The following is an 18,538-nucleotide window of genomic DNA, read 5'->3' as shown; positions in this document are numbered from 1 at the left end:
TTCCCTTTTTGCCACACCCTCTCCAGCAACTGTTATTTTTTGAGTTATTGATAATGGCCATTCTGACTAGAGTTAGGTGTTGTCTCAGTGTGGTTTTGATTTGCATCTCCCTGATGATTAGTGAGTTTGAACATTTCTTCATGTGTCTGTTGGCTGCTCGGATGTCTTCCTTTGAGAAGTGTCTGCTCATATCTTTTGCCCATTTTATAATGGGGTTGTTTGTTTTTTTCTTTTCAGCACGTTTGAGTTCCTTGTAGATCCAAGATGTTAAGCCTTTGTCAGACCTGGCAAATACTTTTCCCCAGTCTGTGGGCTGTCTCCCTGCTCTCTTGATGGTTTCTTTGGGTTCGCAGAAGCTCGTCAGTTTCATGAGGTCCCACTTGTCTATCTTCACTCTTATGGCCTGTGGGTTGGGTTTTGTTCAGGAATTGGATGCCAGTTCCAATTTCCATGAGAGTATGTCCTTTATTTTCTAATGTTCTTATGGTGTGAGGTTTTACATTTAGGTCTCTGATCCATTTGTAATTAATTTTTGTGTATGGTGATAGATAGGGGTCCTGTTTCAATCTTCTGCATGTGGTCAGCCAGTTTTCCCAGCACCATTTACTGAATAGGTTCTCCTCTTCTCAGTGGTAGGTGGTGGAGGCTTTGTCGAAGATGAGGTGGTTGAGAAATTGAGGTTTTGCTTCTGGAATCTCAATTCTATTCCATTGGTCTATATGCCTGTTCCTATACCAATACCAAGCTGTTTTGATGATTGTAGCTTTATAATAAAGTTTGAAGTCTGGTAATGTGATATCACCTGCTTTGTTTTTTTTGCTGAGGATTGTTCTGGCTATTCTTGGTCATTTGTGTTTCCATATGAATTCCTGTGTTGTTTTTTCTAGGTCTGAGAAGCATGTTGCTGGTAATTTGATGGATATTGCATTAAATCTGTAGATTGCCTTAGGTGGGATGGACATCTTCACAATGTTGATTCTTCCAATCCATGAGCATGGGATGTTTTTCCATTTGTTTGTGTCATCTTTGATTTCTTTGAGCAGTGTTTTGTAATTTTCATTGTAAAAGTCTTTCACGTCTCTGGTTAGGAAGATGCCAAGGTAATTCATTTTTTTGTGGCTATTGTGAATGGAATTGTGCTTTTTATTTGGGTTTCTGTTTATTATTGGTGTAAAGAAATGTGATTGTTTTTTGCACATTTATTTTATAACCTGAGATTTTGTCAAAGGCCTTTAACAGTGTAAGGAGGTTTTTGACAGACTCTCTTGGGTTTTCAAAGTACACAATCATGTCATCTGCAAAGAGAGATACGTTGACTTCCTCTTTTCCTATTTGGATACCCCTGATTGCCTTCTCTTCTCTGACTGCTCGAGCCAGGACTTCCAATACTCTATTGAATAGGAGGGGTGAGAGTGGGCATCCTTGTCTTATTCCAGTTTTCAGGGGAAAAGATTCCAATTTTTGTTCATTTAGGAGTATGCTGGCTGTGAGTTTCTCGTACATGGCTCTTACTATTTTGAGGTATGTTCCCCATATGCCTAGATGTTTGAGGGTTTTTATCAAGAAGGACTGCTGGATTTTATCAAAAACTTTTTCTGCATCTAATGATACAATCATGTGGTTTTTGTTTTGACATCTGTTGATGTATTTAATTACTTTTATGGTTTTATGAATGTTGAACCAGCCTTGCATCCCAGTGATGAAGCCTACTTGGTCATGATGGATGATTTTTGAAATGCGTTGTTTAACCCAGTTTGCTAGGATATTGTTGAGAATTTCAGCAGCTATGTTCATCAAAAATATTGGCCTGTAGTTCTCTTTCTTTGTTGGGTCTTTACCCTGCTTAGGTATCAATGTGATGTTAACTTTGTAAAATGATTTGGGGAGAGTTTCATCTTTCTTAATCGCCTGGGATACCTTCAGTAGGATTGGTATCAGCTCCTCTTTAAATGTCTTGTTTAATTTTGCTGGAAAGCCATCTGGTCCAGAGCTTTTTTTTTGTAGGTAGTTTTCTTATTACATAGTGAATTTCCTTGATTGTTATTGGTCAATTGAGGGTCTCAATTTCTTCTTGTTTCAACCTAGGCAGGTTGTGTGATGTCAGGAAGTCCTCCATTTCCTTAAGTTTTTCAAGTTTGTTTCCATATAAGTGTACATATTAGTCTCTAATGATTTTTTGTATTCCTTCAGGGTCAGATGTAACTTCATCTTTTGTTTTTCTGATTGTGCTTATTGGGGTTTTTTTTCTCTTTTTCTTGTTCATTCGAGCTAGGGGACCATCAATCTTGTTTATCCTTTCGAAGAACCAGCTTTTTGTTTCATTGATTTTTTGTATTATCTTTTTGTCTTCTATGTCCTGGATTTGGGCTTTTATTTTGGTGATCTGGATTCTTCTGCTGAAATTAGGGTTTTTGTGGTCTTGCTCTCCAGCTTTCTTAGGTGACTTGTTAGGCTGTTAATTTGTGATCCTTCCATTTTCTTCATGTGCATTTGTAAGGATCTCAGTTCCCCTCTTACTACAGCTTTCATGGCATCCCAGAGATTTTGGTAAGATGTTTCCTCATTTTCATTTGTTTCCAGGTATCTTTTGATCTCTGTTTTGATTTCATCATTGACCCAGGAGTTTTTTAGCATCGTGCTGTTTAGTGTCCATGTCTTTGTGGGTTTTGGGGAAACCTTGTTGGTGTTCATGTTTATTTTTATTCCACTGTGGTCTGAGAAGGTGCCTGGTAAAATTTCGGCCCTTCTAAATTTGCTTATGCTTGATTTATGGCTAAGTATGTGGTCAATCTTAGAATATGTTCCATGCGGTGATGAGTAGAATGTGTATTCTGTAGTCTTTGGATGGAGTGTTCTGTAGGTATCAATTAAGTCCATTTGGTCAAGAGTCACATTGAGGTTCTGGATCTCATTGCTGATTTTTTGTCCTGATGATCTGTCTAGGGTTGTGAGTGGGGTATTGATGTCCCCAGTTATGATGGTGTTAGAGTCAATATCTTTCTTTAGTTTTCCTAGAAGCTGCTTTATGATGGTTGGCACTCCTATGTTGGGTGCATATATGTTTAGGATAGATATTTCTTGTTGATGGAGTGAACCTTTTATCATTATGTAGTGGCCCTCTGTATCTTTTTTAATTTTTGATAGCTTAAATGATATTCTATCTGAAATTAGGATCATGACTCCACCTTTCTTTTGTGTTCCATTCACCTGAAAATTTCCCATCCTCTTACTTTGAGTCTGTGCATGTCCTTTCTAGTGAGATGGATCTCTTGTTGCCTGGTGGTATTTTATCCATTTTGTCATTCTATGTCTTTTCAGTGGTGCATTTAGTCTATTCACATTCAGATTAATTATTGAAATGTGAGAGTTCATCCCTATCATGGAGTTCTTATAGAGTTGTTGTTCTTCCACTTGGTTTTCTGTCTTTATTTTGGTGTTGGGGTTGGTTCATGTGTATTTTATTCTTTTTCCTGTACTCTTGTGAAGAGTGTTGTTCTTTTTTCCTTTTCTTCTGTTTTTAGTATTTTCTTAAGTGTTGCATATAGAGGTAGTCTGGTGGCAGTGTAAGTTCTTTGGGAATGGACATCTGGGAAAGATTTTAATTCTCCCTCACTGATGAACCTTAACTTGGCTCTGTAGGTTATCCTGGTTGAAATTGTTTATCTTTTAGGACTTTGAAGATAGGGCTCCAAGCTCTCCTAGCCTGCAGGGTTTCTGTAGATAAATTCGCTGCTATTCTAATTGGTCTTTCATGGTAGGTGATCTGGCCTTTTTCTCTTGCTGCCTTTAGGATATTTTCTTTTATACCTACTTTGTTTAGGTGAATTATTATGTGTCTAGGAGTTAGTCTTCTCATTTTTTGTCTTGCAGGGGTTCTCTGAATCTCTTGTGTTTGAATTTTTGCATCACTGGTTAGATAAGGGAAGTTTTCTTGAATAATCTCATGGAAAGCTTGTTCCAATGTGGTCTCTGTCTCTCTTTCTGCCTCAGGAAGGCCAATTACTCTTAGGTTTGGTCTCTTGAAGTAATTGCTCATCTCCTGAAGGTTTTTTTCTGTCTTTTGAGCTTCTTTTCTGTGTTTTTAAAAATTTGGGTTAGTTCTATATTTTAGTCATCAAGCTCTGAGATTCTTTCTTCTACTTGAATATTTCTGCTTTCTATACTTATCAGTTTGTTATTCATTTCATTCACAATATTCTTTATTACTGTTATCTCAGTTATCAGCTCCTTCCTAGGTTCTTCTTGTCTCTCCTCAATTCTTTTTAATCTCTCCATTAATGTCTTGATATCTAGGTTTGTAGTTTGAGACCAGTCATTCTGGGGGCTCTTCATTGTTTACATTCTGAAATCAGTTTTCTCAGTGTCTGCCCTCACAGGGGTATTCTTCTTTTGGTTTTTCTTCATTTGTGTAGATTTTTCTCTCTCCCCCTTTCCCTCCCCTTCTTTAATTCTGTTTTTCAGGGAAGGTGGGGTTGCTTTTGCTTCACTTGTGCAATCTCCTGTTCTTTCTTAGGAGGGTCCTATGGCTTTGTTCACTTTTGAGGCTGGAGTGTGGTCTGTGGGCTGTACTTTTTGCAGTTTTGAGGTTTAATTGAGAGGAAAACTGTGATTCAGAATCTATATGCTGATTCCAGCATCCACCAACAGGTGTATGAGCACACTGGAACCTATTTCCCACTGCCTTACAATCTGTCTGTGCAGCGGTATGTAGATTTGGTCTCTGGAACCAAAGGAGGTACAAAAGAGGAAAATTATGGAGGAAGGAGGGGTCAATAGGAAGTTAGAAAGAGAGAAGAGTGAGAGGGAAAACAGACATACATACCAACTAACAGGTGAAAAAGAGACACAAGGCCAGAGAAAAGGGAAAAAAACACCCAAGCAAAATTCCCTAAAGAATACTGGTAGCTATACAAAGACAGACCAATAAAATCACGCCTTTTGATGCATTTTTCCCTAACACAAACAGGTAGCATATGTCAAAAAGCAAACAAAAATGAGCAAAACAAACAGTCAAAATGATAAAATCAAAAGTCAAAATAAGAAATCAGACTAGCTCTGGAATCTTTCCTGAGTGTCTAAAGTCTCTTCAGCTCTGATCTCCAGCCTCTCCCCTTTGCTTTTGTTGCAGGCAGCTAGATTTACTCACAACTTGGGTTTGTTCTTTTAGCCTGCTGCCTGGGAAGTCTGCGATGCTTAGTTGCCTTTGTCTGATTCAGCATAGGGAAAGAGCTTTTGTCTCCTGTTTAGCGACGTTAGCTTAGGAAACGAGGTGGAGGTTGCTCATAGGTGGGTGGGGCAATGCAAATCTCTGCCTGGAGAATGGCCGAGGTGGCAGCTTCTCTTTCACGGATCCTTTCTTTCTGCTCATCTGGATCCCTGGGCAATCCACTATGATGGGCCGTGGTGGTGTGGGAGGCACCGGGGATTAGCTGCACAGCTGGGCACTGGATCCAGGATGCCACCAGCAGGCTGGAGTGGAGGAGGGGGTCGGGAGTTCCCTCCTCTGGAACTGAGAGCCTCTGATCAGCACCTCCTTAAGATATGCTGTTCCCTGACACAAGCATGGGTGCGCATTGGGTGCCTCAACCAGGGTGGACCCAGAGCTCCAGAGCTCCAAAGCTCCAAAGGGCAGGTGGTGAACAGTGAGAGTGGCCCTGGGCCCCCACAGGGTACTTCAACCAGAAATGGAACCGGTATATCTAAGGGGCGGGCGCCCAGAACCCCCTGGGTGACCAGCGGCTTGGTGCCTGGTGCTGGGTGAGATGATGTAGGGAGGGAGCTGAGACCCGAGACTCCAGCATGGGCAGGAGTCACGTATAGTGGAGCAGCAGCAGCTGGGGGCTGCAGCATCCGACCCTGCATGGGACCGAGGGTTCCCTGGCCTTGGAGCAGTGCAGCTGACCATGGGAAGGGGGTTGGGAAGAAAAGTAAGAGTCTTTTTGGGAACTCACGTTCGGAGAATCTCACAATTCCACCTATGCCTTCGCCATCTTGATTCACTTTTTCCAGAAATACTATTAATAACTGACAACAGGAAACAAGCTCTCTAATAACTATTCATTTTAATGAGGAAAATGAGTGCATGATTTGACCTCAATTAAACACACACACACACACACACACACACACACACACACACACACACACGAAATAGGCTTTTCTATTAATGTCTTTGATATGTTACTACTTAAGAAACTCTCCAGACCACAGTGAAATAAAAGTGAATATCAACACCAACACAGTTACCCCAAAGACCACAGAGACATGGACACTAAACACATAATACTAAGCAACTCCTGGGTAAACATGGAAATCAAAACAGAGATTAAAAGATACCTGGAAACAAATAAAAATGGAGAAACATCATACCAATCCTGGGGGATGCCATGAAAACAGTAGTAAGAGGGGAATTCATATCTCTAAAAACACATATGAAGAAAATGTAAAGATCACAAGTTAACAGCCTAACAAGTCACCTAAGACAGCTGGAAAAGCAAGACCACCAAAGCCCTAATTTCAGGAGAAGAATCCATGTCACCAAAATAAAAGCCCAAATCCGGCACAAAAAAGACAAAAATGTAATACAAAATATCAAAAAACAAAAAGCTGGTTCTTTGTAAGGATAAACAAAATTGATGGTCCCCTAGCTAAACTGACCAAGAAAAAGTCCAAATAGACTCAAACAGAAACACAAAAGATAAAGTCACAACTGACCCTGAAGAAATACCAAAGATTATCAGAGACTACTATGTACACTTGTATGGAAACAAACTTGAAAACTTAAGGAAATGGAGGACTTTCTGACATCACACAACCTACCTTGGTTGAAACAAGAAGAAATTGAGACCCTAAATAGACCAATAACAATCAAGGAAATTGACTATGTCATAAGAAAATTACCTACAAAAAAAAAAAAGAAGCCCTGGACTAGATGACTTTCCAGCAGAATTCTACAAAAGATACAAGGTGGAAATGATACCCATCCTATTGAAAGTATTTCAGGTGATTGAGAAAGATGGAACTCTCTCCAAATCATTTTATGAAGCTAATATCACATTGATACCCAAGCCAGGTAAAGATACAACAAAGAAACAGAACTATAGGCCAATACCCTTGATGAACGTAGATGCTAAAGTTCTCAGCAAGATCCTAGCAAACCAGATTCAACAGCACATATAAAAAAATCATCATGACCAAGTAGGCTTCATACCTGGGATGCAAGTTTGGTTCAACATTTATAAGACCATAAATGTAATTAAATACATCAACAGACAAAAACAAAAACCACATGATTATATCATTAGATGAAGAAAAAGCTTTGAGAAAATCCAGCACCTCTTCTAGATAAAAACCCTTGAACATTGAGGCGTAGATGGGACATACCTCAAAATAGTAAGAGCCATCCTATGAGAATCCCATAGCCAACATACTGCTTAACAGACAGAAATTTGAACCATTTCCCCTAAAAATTGGAACAAGACAAGGATGCCTACTTTCACACCTTCTGTTCAACATAGTTTTGGAAGTTCTAGCTAGAGTAATCAGAGCAGAGAAGGCGATTAGGGGTATCCAAATAGGAAAAGAGGAAATCAAGTTATCCCTCTTTGCAGATGACATGATTCTATACCTCAAAAACCCAAGAGAATCTGTCAAAAACCTAATAGTACTAAGTACTAATAAAGAACTTTGACAAAGTCTCAGGATATAAAATAAATGTGCAAAAGACAATCACATTTCTATATACCAATAATAAACAAATAGAAACCCAAATAAAAAGCACAATTGCATTCATAATAGCCACGAAAAAAAATTAAATAACTTGGCATCTTCCTAACCAGACATGTGAAAGACCTTTACAATGAAAACTGCAAAACACTGGTCAAAGAAATCAAAGATGACACAAACAAGTGGAAAAATAGTCCATGATCATGGATTGGAAGAATCAACATTGTTAAGATGGCCATTCTACCTAAGGCAATCTACAGATTTAACACAATAACCATCAAATTGCCAGCAACATTCTTCTCAGACCAAGAAACAACAATACAGGAATTTATATGGAAACATAAAGAACCAAGAATAGCCAAAACAATCCTCAGTGAAAAAAACAAAGCAGGAAGTATCACACTCCCAGATGTTATACTTTATTATAAAGCTACAATAATCAAGAACAGGCATATAGACCAATGGAATAGAATTGAGATTTCAGAAGAAAAACCTCAATTTCTCAACCAACTTATCTTTGACAAAGCCTCCACCACCAACCACTGGGGAGGAGAACTAATTCCCACTTGGTGCTGGGAAAACTGGCTGGCCACATGCAGAAGATTGAAACAGGACCCCTACCTATCCCCATACACAAAAATCAACTCTAAATGGATCAGAGACCTAAACATAAAACCTAAAACTATAAGAACCTTAGAAAAGGTAGGAGACACTATTATGGAAATTGGAACTGGCAACCAATTCTTGATCAAAACCCCAAGTGCCCATGTCATAAGAGATAAGACAGACAAGTAGGACCTTATTAAACTGACAGGTTTCTGCAAAGCCAAAGAAACCATCAAGAGGGCATGGAGACAGCCCACAGACTGGGAAAAAATACTTGACGACTCTATGTCTGACAAAGGCCTAACATCTAGGATCTACAAGGAACTCAAACATGCTGAAAAGAAAAAAACAAACAGCCCCATTACAAAGTGGGCAAAAGATATTTATAGACAGCTCTCAAAAGAAGACATACCAGCAGCCAACAGATACATGAAAAAATGTTCAGCCTCACTTTATCAAAGAAATGCAAATTAAAACTACACTGAGAAAGCACCTAACTCAGTCAGAATGGTCATCATCAATAACTCAAAAAATAACAAATGCTTGAGAGAATGTGGCAAAAAGGGAACACTTCTACACTGTTGGTGGGAATGTAAATTAGTTCAGCCTCTGTGGAAAACAGTGTGGCAATTCCTAAAAGTTCTAAAAATGGACCTTCCATATGACCCTGCAATCCTTCTACTGGGAATATAACTGGAAGAACTTAAATCACTTTGTAAAAAAAGATACCTGCACACGTATGTTTATTACAACATTGTTCACAAATGCAAGAACATGGAACCAACGGCCCATCAAAAGAGGACTGGATTAAAAAAAAAATGGTACCTGTACAGAACGGAGTATTACACAGCCACAAAGAAGAACAAAATCATGAACTTCTCAGCGTCTATAATAATGAATGATCTTTCTCAGAAACAAAAAACTGAGTATCACATGTTCTCACAAGTGGACCTTGAACAATTATCATAATACTATAAGAAAAGGATTGGCAGTAGTAGGAAACTGCATGGGACTGCAGGGGTGAGATCTGCCTGGGGAAGGGGAGGCACACCTCATCAACAAGGGTACCTACACAATGAATATTTGTGTACCTAATCCTGAATTGTACCCCCATGATCTTAAAATAAAAAATTTAAAGGTTAAAAAAAAGGAAAAAGAAGCTCCCTCTTACTTTTGCAGTTATTGTATAGTAATGACCCTCAAACCTAAAGTTTCTATTCTTTAAAATTCTTGACAGTCCCAGAAATCACTCTCTACTCTAAAAACACCTTCCTCCCCTTCCCTTCCTAAAAGGATTCATTTGCTCTCTGGATTCTGCCACTACCAAATAGTTATAAAAGATCTGTAGGTTTAAAATTCATATTGTGTTATTCTTAAAAGGAAAGTAGAGCAACTTGTTTTTATGTCTTGTTTCTATAGGTTATAGTTTACCAAAGCCACCACAGTCATCTTCTTCACTGTATTGATCAGAGTTCTCCAGAGAAAAGGAGCCAATAGGATGTGTATGTACATATGTGTAAATAGATAGAGATAGGTAGAGAGAAATATATATTATATATAATAAATCTCTATATATGATGAGGAACACAAAAAATGGAATTTATTTATAAAATATGGTATATTTGTTCTTAAATGTTTAAACGTCAGTCACCTTAAAAGTACACTCCATTTGATGCACCTATTGAGTTGCTTTTTCAACTGCTCGAAAGTTTTTGAAATTGTCAATTTTGATGCTTTTTAATGCTTCTGCCATTTGTTCATTTGTTTGCTTGTTTCATTTCTTCCACATCAGCAAAATGTTTCCCTTTGGTGGCATTTGGGTAAGATCGGGTGAATGGGGAGGGTGGGGCACAGGGGTAATGCCATTTTTGGTCAAAAACTGCACAGGTGCACTCAAAAATTACTCATCATAAAATTGGCAAACTGGCTGAAAGAATCTCCCCCAAAATTACACTGAAGCAGATCACAGCCTTACATAACAACACTAATTGGCACGCTGATGCTGATGGACTTACCTAGCCAGTGAAGCCTGTACAAGGAAACTGCCCTCCAAAAAAAATTCCATTTTTTCAGGTCCCCCCTCAAATACGACATTAAAATATATATAAATGATTATCTTATATAAATAAATATGTAAAATTTAAATATATGTTTAGTAGCTATATATATTTCAAAATGTATAAAATATAAATATTGACAAATCTGAAATCTACAGGGCAGTTTGCCACTTAGGTACTTACCTAATCATTCTCATATTCCATTTTCTATGTGTTCCTATATTACATATGATAGACCTCCAAAGACATTTTATTTATTTATTTATTTATTTATTTTTTACTATAAAGATGTGGGGCACAATTCAGGGGTAGATATACAAACATTGATTATGCAGGTACCCTTGTTGATGAGATATGCCCTTCCCTCCCCTAGCAGTTTCCCTCAACTGAAAATCCCACCACCCCCTCATCCCCTGACAGTTTCCCATTACTGCCAAATGTTTTCTTATAGTATTATAATTGTTCAAGTTTTGCTTATGAGTAAGAACATTTGGTACTCTGTTCTTTGATTCTGTGATAGATCACAGAGTATGATCGATTCCAAATCCATCCAAGTTGCTGTAAAGTCCATATATTTGTCCTTTATGGCTGCATAGTATTCCATTGTGTATATGTACCAAATTTTCATTATCCAGTCCAGCTTCGATGGACATCATGGTTGGTTCCATGTTTTTGCTATTGTGAATAGAGCTGCAACAAACATACATGTGCAGGTATCTTTTTGGTAGAATGATTTGAGTTCCTCTGGGTATATTCCCAGTAGGGGAATTGCTGGATCATATGGAAGGTCAATTTCTAGTTCTTTCAGAAATCACCACACTGTCTTCAAAGAGGTTGCACTAGTTTGTGTTCCCACCAGCAGTATAGAAGTGTTCCTTTTTCTACACATCCTCACCAGCATCTGTTGTTGTTTGTTTTATTAATGATGGCCATTCTTACTGGGGTTAGGTGGTATCTCAATGTGGTTTTGATTTGCATTTCTCTAATGATGAGTGAGGCTGAGCACTTTTTCATATGTCTCTTGGCTCTCCGTATATCTTCTTTTGAGAAGTGTCTATTCATGTCTTTTGCCCACTTTTTAAAGTGGCTGTTTGTTTGGATTTTTTTGCTTTGGCACGTTTGAGTTCCTTGTAGACCCTAGATGTTAGGCCTTTGTCAGATATACAATTGGCAAATATTTTTTCGCATTCTGTGGGCTGTCTCCCTGCTCTCTCGGTGGTTTCTTTTGCTTTGCAGGAGCTCATTAGTTTGATGAGGTCCCACTTGTCTATCTTATTTCTTAAGGTATGGGCATTTAGGGTTCTGAATAGGAATTGGTTGCCAATTCCAATTTCCATAAGGTTGTCTCCTGCGTTTTTGAAGATTCTTATAGTTTGAGGTTTTACGTTTAGGTCTTTGATCCATTTAGAGTTAATTTTTGTGTCTGGTGATAGGTAGGGGTCCTGTTTCAATCTTCTGCATGTGGTCAGCCAATTTTCCAGCACCATTTACTGAATAGGTTCTCCTCTCCCCAGTGGTTGTTGATGGAGAACTCCAAAGACATTTTAAGTTTCACTCGGTCTTTTATTGCCCAAAGGACTGCCCCGATTTTTCTCCTTGCCTTTGTTCATTTCTTTAGCAAAATCACTTAATATTGTTGAAGAATAAACCAAATGCTTAAGACTATTGAAAGTCCTAAAAAAATGCTGAATTGTTTTTACTATTGAAATTAAGCATCTGCCTGGCATCTGCTTTACGGCTTAATGGCACCCATTCCTTGTACTTCGTGTGAGACCCATACAAAGGTCAATAAGCAGTTTTCTACCTGTCAGGCAGGGCCCTGTGGTGGGGTGGCAGACCATCTGATCCCAACCTAACCCATCTTGTTTGCACATACTTTTCCAGGTTTCCAGCTTTTTATAGGTTCTTAGTTCCTTTGCTGTCAAGAGACAGCAGAGAGAAAGTTGGTAATTTTCCAAAGGAATTCTTTAGTGAACATTTAGAAAAATAATATAAGCACATATGTGTAGAAGTAAAGTTTCAAGATTTTTTTAAAAATTTAAACCAGGGTTTAGCTACAGATTGGATGGTGTGGTTAAACATGAAGCAGCCCAGCTCTTTTTATTGCCTCGCCACTGTGTGAGTTTGATAGTGGAAAGTGAATAATAAGCAAACATATTCAAGTGCTGGGAGATTTCATTTTAATTGATACCAATTCTAACAACTGCTAATAAGAATTTCGCATCCCCCCCACCCTTGCTTCCTAGAATTATCTCCAGATAGGGACTCCAGGCAACCAGGAGATTCACCATGACCCCATGCCTGGCTTCCATCTTGCTCTGCACATTGCCTTACTTCTCTCTGGCCATTCTTGGCGCACAGCTCTAGATAAGAAGGTGCTTCATAGTTTGTTCCCAAAGACTCCTTCTGGATATCAGATCATCTTGTACCACCTGCCAACTCCTTGGTCTTATTAATGCTGGCACTGAGCACCCAAGACCCCTACCTCTCCATTTCCATTTGTTAGTTATCATGTTTTCTTCCTTTTCTCTTCTTCCTCCTCCTCCTCTTCTTCCAATTAGTACTGCTGCTAATTTTAGGGTGGATTTCATCCATTAGAGTATTCAGGAATCAATGAACTCCTTCTGGATTTGTAGTTACATCGTCCATTCTTTTCTCACGCTTCTCATTAATCATTCAGGTGCTTTGCCTCTGATCTGGAAGAACATCAACCTTCCAGAACGCTATTTTTAGTTTTGCAAAACTTCCAAATGTTATACATACAGTTACAACAAATACAAAAGTTTCACCAAAGTTTTTGAAATGTACAGTCTCTAAAAAAAATTATATTATCAGAAAAAAAGCAATAAATATTCACCTTCATCTTAGATTTTTCCTATTGTTTGTCTATCCCTGACAAGTGAAAGAATAAACAAGAGAGGATCAAGACTCTAGAACTGTTCTTTCTATTTGCAGGGTGGTTTTGGAAGTTGGTTCTAACCATGCCCAATCTGAATTTTTACTGAGTAGGTCCAGAATATTAACAGCCAGGGAGAAGTTCTCACAAATCGTAGACATGGATGCTCACCGATGCCCTGTCCAACTCCATGGCTTTTCTGGCCTCACCTCAGGAGCAGTGCACAGGAGCTGCAGCTGATCTCAGAGACTCCCAGCCTGTATTGAAGAAAGAAATGAAGACATTTTAAAATGCCTGGCCATGTTGCATTGAAAAACCATACTGAATTCCCTCTCCAAAACAAAAAGGAATTTCTAAATTGCTTTGAAATGCAATTGATTCTCATTATTTATAGTAGTTATGTTCTAGAGTCATTGAATAAGCAAATACTCAACAATTACTCTTAAGGTATGGGTAGGGTTAGGTTTCTGCGAGTTTCTGGTCACAATATTTTCATCAACCAATTGATAAATGACCTTGTTTTATGTGTGTTTCTGTTTCAAACACTTTATTCCATATGTGCTGTTGAACTCACCACCTACAACACTAGGATTCATGCCGGAACAAAGTTTATCTGATGCGTATTTCTGTAAGGCATGTCACAGTCTTCTTGTGCTTAGAAACACTGAAAAGCACTTCAACACCATACTTGGGGGCAATTTTAAACAGCTAAATTACTAACAAAAAAAAAATACTGAAAAATGTGACACCAAAAGGACCACAAAAAGGATACTTGTTTACGGTATAGGAGGTGAAATGAGAAGGCAGAATGCTGCCTTATTTGACTTTGACTGGGAACGTGTGCTTTGGGTGACTCAAATTTTTCATTGTTCCATGCATGTCTGCAAATGACTTGGAAAGTGCCTTAAGTATTGATGTTGGAGTTACAAATAAATTTTAATGATTACATGAGTTTGGAACAACAGAATTCTCAAATAATGAGAATCAATGGTACTTATTTGGATGAAAGAATACTTTGGACCTGAGCTTAATATCTGATTGAATAGATATTATCATCCTCAATTGAAGGTTGAGAAAATTGAGATACAGGAAGTTCAAGTAGCTTGTACAAATCACATTATTAATAAATGCTAGAGTTGGAATTTAATTCATACAGTCTGACTCCAAAGTCCTAATGTTTAAGCACTATACTATATTGCCTCTCATGATAAATAACTATTAAGTTTTAGATTTTGGAGGTTTAAAGTAAGAAAAGTTATTTTGTATCTTATTTATTTATTAAGAAGAAAATAAGATTTATTTGAATATAATGCAGATTAAGAACTTAACCTTTTCAACTAAAACATTTAAAAGAAAGAGTATCTTACATAAAGTTCCTTGAGACAATTAACAAAGGAAATGCCAAGTAGATATTATATTGTTAATTTTAAATATTAAAGAGACTATTTTAGTAACAAGAATTCAACTGTAACAATTAATGAGGTGAATATAAAATTGAGGTTAATAGCAAAGTGCATACCTTCTTCTGTACTTTTTACTGTCATATTTTATGTACTATGAAACACAACAAATCTGCAGCATAGGACTTTGATAGACTATTATTTCCATTGTGAATTTTGTTTACATTATCAAGGTTTTAGAAATAATAACCTTGGCAGCATCTTGCTATTGCTTGAAATTCTAAATAGAATTATATGTCAATTGTTCTGACAAGACGGAAAAAATGACACCTCACATGTTGTATATTGGCCTTCCTGTCACAGAGTAAAAAGTTACATAAACCCAACAGTGAATGTTCTGTTTTACAGATCCACAGGAATACTAATATATCCTCAAATTTCAAATCTTATTCTAAAGGGAGTGTAAAATGTTGCATTTCTTCAAACTTTGCAAATATCTCTTTGACTCCTTTGATTTATAATTAAACACCCAAAAAAAATTAACCTCCAAAATGTCTATGTTATGGCATCGAGTCCAGAGAAATATTAGAAGTCCCATAATTCTGACTTCAACCCTTTAATCTTACAAATGAGGAAACTGAGGTCTAGGAGATGAAGAATGCTATTGTTTTGTTGTAGAGTCATCCTACTCTGAATAAATAAATATTTGCTATTTCAGGTAATGATCCATGAGAGCAAATGGATTACATGGTCATGCATTTACAGTTCCCATACTCATCTTCCTGTTATATTTTTATTTAATGCTCATATCTAAACTGGGGTATATTTTCATTTTGGCATTCTAGTGAGCTAGGTTAATCTTTTGAAAGCTTTGGTCTGATTATTTCAATTTGATTATTGATCATCTTTTATGGGTATTATCTTAAAAAGTTTATAAGTATTTCTGCACAGCAGTATATGACTTATTTGCTATGTGCCAACTCATCTGTTTATTTGTATTTGTAAAACTAGTGAAACTGATTTTTCCCTTAAAAAATTCCCTCCAGAAATTGTTTTCTAGTTTCATAAAATTACCATTTGACAGACATTGACTGAAAAAACTGAAAACTGATATTTTATTTTGTCCAGAAGAAAATAAAAATGAAATTTGCCATACTTTAGTGTGAATTATGACTTCTTTATTTATACCTTTATAGTAAAAACAAATGCAATGAATGAATCAATTAAATGAGAATTGCCATGAAATGAAGCAAACATACACTGCAGATTAAGCACATTCTAAAACATTCTTGTATCTTCTTGAGAAATCTATTATTTTATTATAACAAGTGAGATTATAAATTGTAAGGTAAATGTGCGAGTTTAAGATAATAACTAAATAGTGTATGAACTAAGACTATTAATGCAAATTCTCAGTTTTCAATAAAGTTATGAGGTGGCTGTTTTCACTTGTTTTAGAATTTTGCTGGAAGAAAATCGACTTTGTTTCAGTTGCTATAAGTCTTCACATTCTCTTTGATAATGCCATAGCTGTTGAACTGATATGTAATTTATGTAATATTTTTTCAGCTGGGTATAAAAGTGTAGAATAATAACACACCATACCCTCATGCATTAGTTTGTGTTTTGTTTATCTTTGAGACAGCAGTTTACATTCATCATTTCATAGTTATACAAAATTATTACATATCTTCTAATTGATAGTTAATGAATAATTATGAAAATCAAACTCTAGAACATGGATATAAAAGTTATAAAATTCTAGTGGAAATTTCCATACTGAAGTTGTTTATAAAAGCACCTGTATTTTCTGTTGCAGTTAGTTTTCAAAAGAAAAATTTCATATAGAAATCTGACATAACCCTTCCAGGAATTTCATGTTCATTTCAACTTCAGAGGAAGCAAACCAGGCATGGCAGTAGGAAACACAAAACTATTTTATAGATGAACTCATAGAATTGTGTTACTTAGTGTTTGGCTAATGTCTAGAACATTCAAGAGAAGTTATTAAAACATAATGTTTTTGTTTTGTTTTGTTTTATACTTAAGAGGTTGGTATGCTTTTTTAAAAATTAAACTTACTCCACAAGTAACAATGAGACATTAATGCTAGTGAGAATATTAATTTATATTTATTTTAAGATAGGATATTGAAGGGGAGAAACCTTAGATTGATAAAACTATTGATGGTTTCTTATATGCAAACTTACACTAAAAGTCTCCTCTCCTTCATGGGAATTGCTTTTAGGAATAGAATATGTTTGACTTTTTTATGGGATTGCAAATATAATCAAAACACTAAATCCTACTACTGTTTATGCTTACAGACACTCATTTCAAAGAACTTCCCACTCTTCTCCACTGTGCAGCAAAATTTGGCTTAAAGAACTTGGCTCTTCATTTGCTTCGATGCTCAGGAGCAACCTGGGCATCTAAGATGAAAAATACAGAAGTTTCAGATCCAGCACACATTGCTGAAAGGCATGGTCACAAGGAACTCAAGAAAATCTTTGAAGATTTTTAGTAAGTTTTTTTTTTTCCATTATCTCTCTAAAACACTTTTTATAAAAGAAGTGGATTTGTGTGCACACATGTACATTTTTGGGCGGTGGAATGATGTCACTGCTCAACTAGTTTGTAATGTCTGTTGGTCCTGAGTCATCCATTGTCTTAAAAAGCATTTTGAAAAACGAGTCAACTTATTTTCATATTGCCGTAAACCAATCCTGACTCCATATGTTCACTCCTAAGCATCCCCTTTTGAAACCTATCTGGTATTTCTTACTTCTATATAGTCTGTTTGGTACTGCAAAAGAGATGGTAAGAAGGAAGTAAAAACATATTACCTTTTTCCTTTTTAAAAAAGTCTAGGCCAGGCATGGTGGCTCAAGCCTAATTTCCCAGCATTTTGGGCGGCTGAAGCAGGAGGATTACTTGTGTCCAAGAGTTGGAGACCAACCTGGGCAACATAGCAAGAGCTCATCTCTACATAAAAAAATCATAAATTGTAGCCAAGTGTGGTGGTACACACGTGTAGACTCAGGAAGTCAAGGTTCCAATGACCTGTGATTGTGCCACTGCACTCCACCTGGGCAATAGGGTGAATCTCTGACTCAAGAATAAAAAGAAGCATTCAACCAATCTGGATAAGACACTGCTAGGCACATGAGAACAGATCTATAATTATTAGGCTAAATGAATGAATTTTTATAATAATTCAAAAAGTCTGTCCAACAAAAAGTTAATTCATATTGCTTAAATTTGTTTTTCTTGATTCCTTTTCTTTCTCCCTGTTAGGTCTCAATTCTTTATTATATAGATTGATGCCCCAAATTTCAGAACACTTTTTGAAGAATGTTTGTTTTGTAAGAAGGAAACCAAAAGTATATTTTAAGAGAAGATACTATGTAGGTACATAAAACACAGTTTGAGTTTTTGTAATCCAGTTTAGAAAAACAATTGCTTTCTGTTTGTAAAAAAGATATGCAAGTTTTGCTTCAGACAGGGAATTATACCACCGATGGTTCTTAGAAAAATATAAGAGGACAATGATTATGCTGGTAAATATGTCAAAATTTGTCTATGGATTCTGAAAACAAAAATAATTTTGTTGTCAATTAGTAGTTAATGTAGAACATATACATGCTATAAGTAGCTTCTGGTTATTTTAGCACTTATTTTGATTACCATATCAAGCTGATCTAATATTGGGCTTCAAAGAAATTATCGGCACTTGTGATTTCCAGAAAGTGTAATGACAACCAAGGAAATTTTCTCCATTTTTAAGAAATAACAAAATTGTTGGAAGAGCATGGATGTCATCCACTATCTGGAATTACTATAGGATATCTTTT

General features: G+C 36.7%; 1 protein-coding gene across 1 annotated transcript in view; it reads left to right on the top strand.

The window, feature by feature from the left end:
* Nucleotides 1–17,208, top strand: part of LOC103270295 (B-cell scaffold protein with ankyrin repeats-like) — a 95,267-nt gene extending 78,059 nt beyond the window's left edge. Inside the window, 1 exon segment of the mRNA XM_008067832.1 lies at nt 17,012–17,208. Within this exon segment, the coding sequence (XP_008066023.1) occupies nt 17,012–17,208 (197 nt within the window).
* Nucleotides 17,209–18,538: the final 1,330 nt, after the last annotated feature.

Source organism: Carlito syrichta, unplaced genomic scaffold (genome assembly GCF_000164805.1).
Source record: "Carlito syrichta isolate Samal-C Ts95f unplaced genomic scaffold, Tarsius_syrichta-2.0.1 Scaffold309783, whole genome shotgun sequence".
NCBI classification, from domain to species: Eukaryota; Metazoa; Chordata; class Mammalia; order Primates; family Tarsiidae; genus Carlito; species Carlito syrichta.
Note: the sequence above shows the minus strand (reverse complement) of the source record. Positions and strands in the feature narration are given on the sequence as shown.